Source organism: Trachymyrmex cornetzi, unplaced genomic scaffold (genome assembly GCF_001594075.2).
Source record: "Trachymyrmex cornetzi isolate Tcor2-1 unplaced genomic scaffold, Tcor1.1 scaffold640, whole genome shotgun sequence".
Classification (NCBI taxonomy): domain Eukaryota; kingdom Metazoa; phylum Arthropoda; class Insecta; order Hymenoptera; family Formicidae; genus Trachymyrmex; species Trachymyrmex cornetzi.
In genome coordinates, this window is record NW_017299960.1 from 214,830 (window position 1) to 220,359 (window position 5,530).

At 33.5% G+C, this 5,530-nt stretch overlaps 1 protein-coding gene across 1 annotated transcript; it reads left to right on the forward strand.

The window, feature by feature from the left end:
* Positions 1-1,511: 1,511 nt before the first annotated feature.
* On the forward strand, positions 1,512-4,671 carry LOC108766947 (uncharacterized). Its single transcript, XM_018516535.1, has 3 exons — positions 1,512-1,739; positions 1,867-2,764; positions 3,191-4,671. Exons 1-3 carry the CDS (start codon positions 1,681-1,683, stop codon positions 3,950-3,952), a joined length of 1,719 nt encoding a protein of 572 aa, XP_018372037.1. The 5' UTR covers positions 1,512-1,680; the 3' UTR covers positions 3,953-4,671.
* The last annotated feature ends 859 nt before the right edge of the window (positions 4,672-5,530 follow it).

Here is a 5,530-nt window from a genome sequence, read left to right on the forward strand (position 1 = left end):
GTGATAATCTGAACATAACCCTGAAGGTAATTAATTAAGTCTTCAGATAAATACAGAGGTTAATATAGTTAGAATACGAATATCGTATAAATAGTATACAGAAAGGCGAAAATGTAAATCAGAATCAAAATGGGTACACAAAACGAAGTCGGCAATGTTCCTGTCATATGTATGTGTGATTTTCGATCTACAAGAATTCATTTTCCTATGTCCCATTGAGCGGAACTTGCGGATGCGCAATCAATGCTAGCCAATGGAAAACGGTAGATCTAATAAAAGTGATTTACGGGAAGACTCTTGCGATTGGTCAGGGCTAATTGCGCATTCCGCAAATTCCGTTCAATAGGACATAGGAAAACACATTTTAGCGGAACGGAATCGACGGAATGAAGCCACGACCAATTACGAACGTTCCGCCAATTCCAAATTGCGCCAATTCTGCACCATGGGACCGCGCCATCAATGGGCGCATTCAACAGATTCAACAGTTGAGTGAGCGCTCACTGTTATTGGTATATTCTTCTAAATCTAAAATACTGATTGAATGAGCTAAAACTATTTAGTCCGCTGAATACGCCCATTGTAACATCAGCCTCACTCTCTTGCTCCTTTCCTCAATCCCTTGCTTTCTTTCCACTCCGCCTCTAAACTAAGAAGATTGAAGAGAGAAGAGAGAAGGTGGAAGAGAGAACAAAGAAGAAGGAAAGGACTAAGGCTGAGTTTCCACTGAGCGCGTCACGCGTCGCGTCGTCGAAGGAGAGAAAGAGAGGGGTTGTGTATTTATATAATCTTATCTCTTTCTCTCTTTCATGACGCGACGCGTGACGCGCTCAGTGGAAACGTACCATAAAAATGACGGATGCGAATACCTGTATTAGGGTGTCGTCACATGCAGCTCGTAATCCGTAATCGGCACCGAATGTCCGCAAAATTTACTACGAATTGCGTATGTACGGCAGACATTTCTCACGTAATTCGCAACTACGTAAAAAGAGTTCTAGTGTAGTCTAGTGCAGGAACAGAAAACAGATCATTTGTTGTATTCACTATGATTTCTACATATTGTACAATAAATATTATTTTATTAAATGCTATTAGATATCTGCAAATTGTTATAAATATGAATTATTAATAAATATATTTGACGTCGATAATTGTTTGACGTCGGAGTACAATTGCGTAGCGTGCTTACATACTCCTTGTGTCCCGTGGATCCGTAAAATGCGGACGTATAAATGGTAACATTTTTTATTTAACAAGTTATATTGTTCATTTTTATTTTATTTTATAATAAAATTGCAGAATATATTTTGATTATAACAAAAGTTTTAATAAAGCCGTCAAATTTAGTCAAATAGATAAAATTAGGAAAAGCATTACTGGTAATAACTAGTAACTTTTACGGAAATTTCATAGAATACTGCTCCATGGGACACAAGGAGGTAAAACCTTAGAACATATATACCTGGAAGGGGAATGAAGGATCGTGGCCTGTGTCCAAGTTGGGTGCGAGAGAGAACCACATTTTAAAGAAAGAGAAGGGTAGATTGTTACCTCCGTCCGCAATGCGCAAGCGCGAATGAGCGAAACGGCGCACAGCTTTAGCGCGTTTTATTTGTAAGAGAGGTTAGGGTTAGGAAATGAAGGTGTCACCTAAAAAGTTATATTTTGTAGGAAAAAATGCCAGGCCCATATTGTGTCTTATGCGGTAAACGTGATAAATCGGTATCTTATCATGGGTAACTAATACTGTAATATGTGGTATAAACAGTAAATTATAGGATGAAATATAACTCTCTCTATCTCTCTGAGTACGATGCTTGTTGATAATAAAAATTTAATATTAAGTTCATTCTCTCTCAATAGATTTCCGAAAAACGACGAAACTCGTAAGAAGTGGCTTGATTTTTGTGGCATTGATGAACATGTTTTAAGCACAGCTACTAAACTGTGTTCAAATCATTTCGAAGAAGACAAATTAATCCACAAATCTAAGAATACGTTTCTCAAGCCCAATGCTCTGCCAACTATTACGAGTAAAAAGAGGAAGAAACATCAATGTTTAGATAGCAGTCTGAAAAAATCAAAAAATTCGAAAAATATCAGTGAGGAAATAGTCAGCAATGGAACTGTCAATGATAAAATTCATCATAATAATGGAACTGCCTTTAACATGACTGTCAATGATGGAATTGTCATTAATGATGGAGTTATTACCAATGGAACTATCCATATAACTGTGGATGATAGAATTATTGATGAGACTATAGACAATGAAATTATTGATATGACTGTGGACAATGGAATCGTCAGCAATAGTGGAATCAGTGATGAAATTGTCGACAAGACAATCCATTGTGATAATGACATCATCACCGATGAAACTGTTCCTATGGGAATCCATCGTGATGATGGAAACATTATTGACGAAACCGAGACACTAAATTCTGATACTTGCCTAACTGTGAATCGTCCATCTACACCTCCAAACTCTGAACGGAGTAATTGTTTCCAAACACCTGTCAAAAATTTACATGACCCTCGTTTTGTTGGTGCCATTAGAACGCCACATCTTGCCACGCCAAGGAAAGCTCTAAGAGCTTTAGAAGTAGCGAAACGAACAATCGAAAAACAGCGAAGGAAAATCAAAACGTTGCAGCAGGCCAAAATCAGATTAGTTGGTCGCATAACAACGCTAAATGGACTAATCAAACATTTAAAGCAAAAAGATCTATTATCGGAAACAACAACTGATAATTTAATGGTAACTATTGGCTATTTCTGAGAAAAGAAATTCCATATATGGACAAATTTCATATATAATTATATCTGAAATATGACATATTTTATATATGATTATATATAATCATATGATTATTTATAATTGTATATGACATTTGTCCAATAAATTGTAAAAAGTATCGCTCTATTGATTAGCTGCTAGATAATGTATAATAATTAATGTTTGAATAAAAAAAAAATAAAACAATTTGTAAAAAAAAGTCCGATTTTGATACATCATGACCTTTTTACTTTTTATTCCTACATTTAAATTAAGTAATTAATGGACATATAAGCTCCTATTTTTATAATACAACTTTTACTTTTAATTGTATATTTAGAGTGATTAATGTGAAGAAAATTTTTTATTTTTATACATCAAGATTTCTTTTTTTATTTGTACATTTAGGTTGAAGCTCCAACAGTATTAAATGAGATTTTGAAACGAAAAAAAGGTTTGAGAAAGAAATACCCTGCAGAACTAAGAGCTTTTGCCCTTACGCTGAACTTCTATTCGCCCAAAGCGTACAAATATGTACGTAAAACTTTCAAAAATTTTCTTCCAGACCTTTCAACAATCCGTAAGTGGTATTCGGTATTAGATGGTCGACCTGGATTCACTCACGAAGTACTTGAAGCATTAAAGTGTAAAGTTTTTAAGTCAAAAACACCGATTTTCTGTAATTTGGTAGTAGACGAAATTGCGATTCGACAGGGCATAGTATATGATGGTAAACGGTATTACGGACCTGTAGATTTAGGTATACATATGAGTAATGATACAGATGTTCCTCGACAAGCAACAAATGCATTAGTATTTATGGTAGTCGCATTGAATGACCACTGGAAAGTTCCCGTTGGATATTTTTTGATCGATGCTCTAAATGGTAAAGAAAGAGCCAGTTTGCTAGAAAAATGTTTCGAAGTTATTTATGAAACTGGAGTAATATTGCATTCAGTAACATTTGATGGTGCAATCGTTAATTTGAGCATGTGCACTGCTTTAGGTGCAAATTTTCAATTGGGAAACAATTTTCAGCCGTATATTATTCACAGTATAACAAAAGAAAAAAAATTCTGCTTCTTCGATCCATGCCACATGCTCAAATTAGTGCGAAACACTCTAGGCGATAAATTAGTATTATATTATAAAGGCAAAAGTATTAATTGACAAAATATTGTGTCCTTACAAACATTACAGGAAACTGAAGGTTTAAAAGCTGGTACAAAGCTAACAAAAAGGCACATCTTGTATAAGAATTCGAAAATGAACGTAAAATTGGCTGCCCAAACACTCAGTGATAGTGTTAATACAGCTTTGAAAGTTTGCAATCAATACTTTCCTAATCAGTTTACAAATGCAGAAGAAACAGCTTTATTTTGTTCTATATTTAATGATGCCTTCGACATATTAAATGTAAGATCAAAATTCTGTAAGAAAAAAAAGTGCAATATGCCTCTCACCAATGAAAATTATAATGAACTTAAGAATTACGCGGGGATTATTATAGAATATATAAAACAATTGCAATATTCTACAAACGAATCGATTTTGAAGAGTAATCGAAAGACTGGCTTTTTGGGTTTTATAATTTGCTTAATAAATATATTTGATTTATTTGATATATTAAAAGAAAAAGGTCTAAAATATTTACTTACGTACAAAATAAACCAAGATCACTTGGAAACATTTTTCAGTGCCCTACGTAGCAGAGGGGGTTTCAACGACAACCCTAATGCCAAACAATTTGAGAGCAGTTATAAGCGCCTGCTTGTTAGGCATGAAATTGAAGCTTCTGAAAGAGGGAATTGCCTAATAGATGATGTGCAAATTTTATATGCATCATCAGCAAATAAATCAAATATAATAAGCGATGGTATATTCACGGAAGCCAATGATACGATATGTACTGATGCATTTGATCATGATTACTTGTCTACCTTATGGTCATTAAGTTCTTATATCGAAGATGTGGTCAAATACATCAGTGGATTCGTAATTAGAAAGCTTTTACGATGTAATATTTGTGATACATGCTCTATTTTTTTAACTGCTAAATCTACTGATTCAATATTAATAACTTTAAAAAGTAGAGGAAAATTGATTTTTCCATCAGAAGATGTCATAAAAATAGCAAAAGTATGTGAAACTATTATTCGAGAAAACAGTCATATTATTTTTAAAACTAAAAATATTAAAAATGTGTTGTGCATGAAATCATTTCAAACTGTTTGTCATTTAGTTTTTAATGATAATAAAATGATGGAACATATTATGCAACAAGATATTTTCAATAACCATAAGACTGAATTAATACAAAGTATTATTAAAATTTATATAAATTTGCGTTTGTTTCACGAAGGAAAAAGTGCGACTGATATTAAGCAAAAAGATTTTATTAGACAAAAATATTCAAAATTAATACACTTTAAACACCAATAATATATACATATATATATCTCCAATGTTATTTTGTTCTTTTGCTTGTATAAAATAAAGTTTATAATTACTTATCACTTATGTACACTGTCCGACATTACTTATCATTTATTCAATCATTGTCAATTGTATTTCAATTAAAAATTACAGTTTCAAACGGCGCGGTGAGTGTGACGTGTGGCGTCATCCGCGCTTGCGCATTGCGAGCACAGGTTAAAAGCTATCTTTCTCTCTCGTACCCAACTTAGACACAGATTTTTACTATGGAGAACATAGCAATTCCCCTTCCAGGTATATATGTTCTAAGGT

What these genes read in the sequence shown, in the direction of transcription:
- LOC108766947 (XM_018516535.1), top strand. Translation starts at nt 1,681, where the DNA reads ATGCCAGGCCCATATTGTGTCTTATGCGGTAAACGTGATAAATCGGTA. An exon ending in AAATCGGTATCTTATCATGG is followed by an intron (nt 1,740 to 1,866) that starts GTAACTAATACT and finishes CTCTCTCAATAG; the next exon opens with ATTTCCGAAAAACGACGAAA. An exon ending in CAACAACTGATAATTTAATG is followed by an intron (nt 2,765 to 3,190) that starts GTAACTATTGGC and finishes TTGTACATTTAG; the next exon opens with GTTGAAGCTCCAACAGTATT.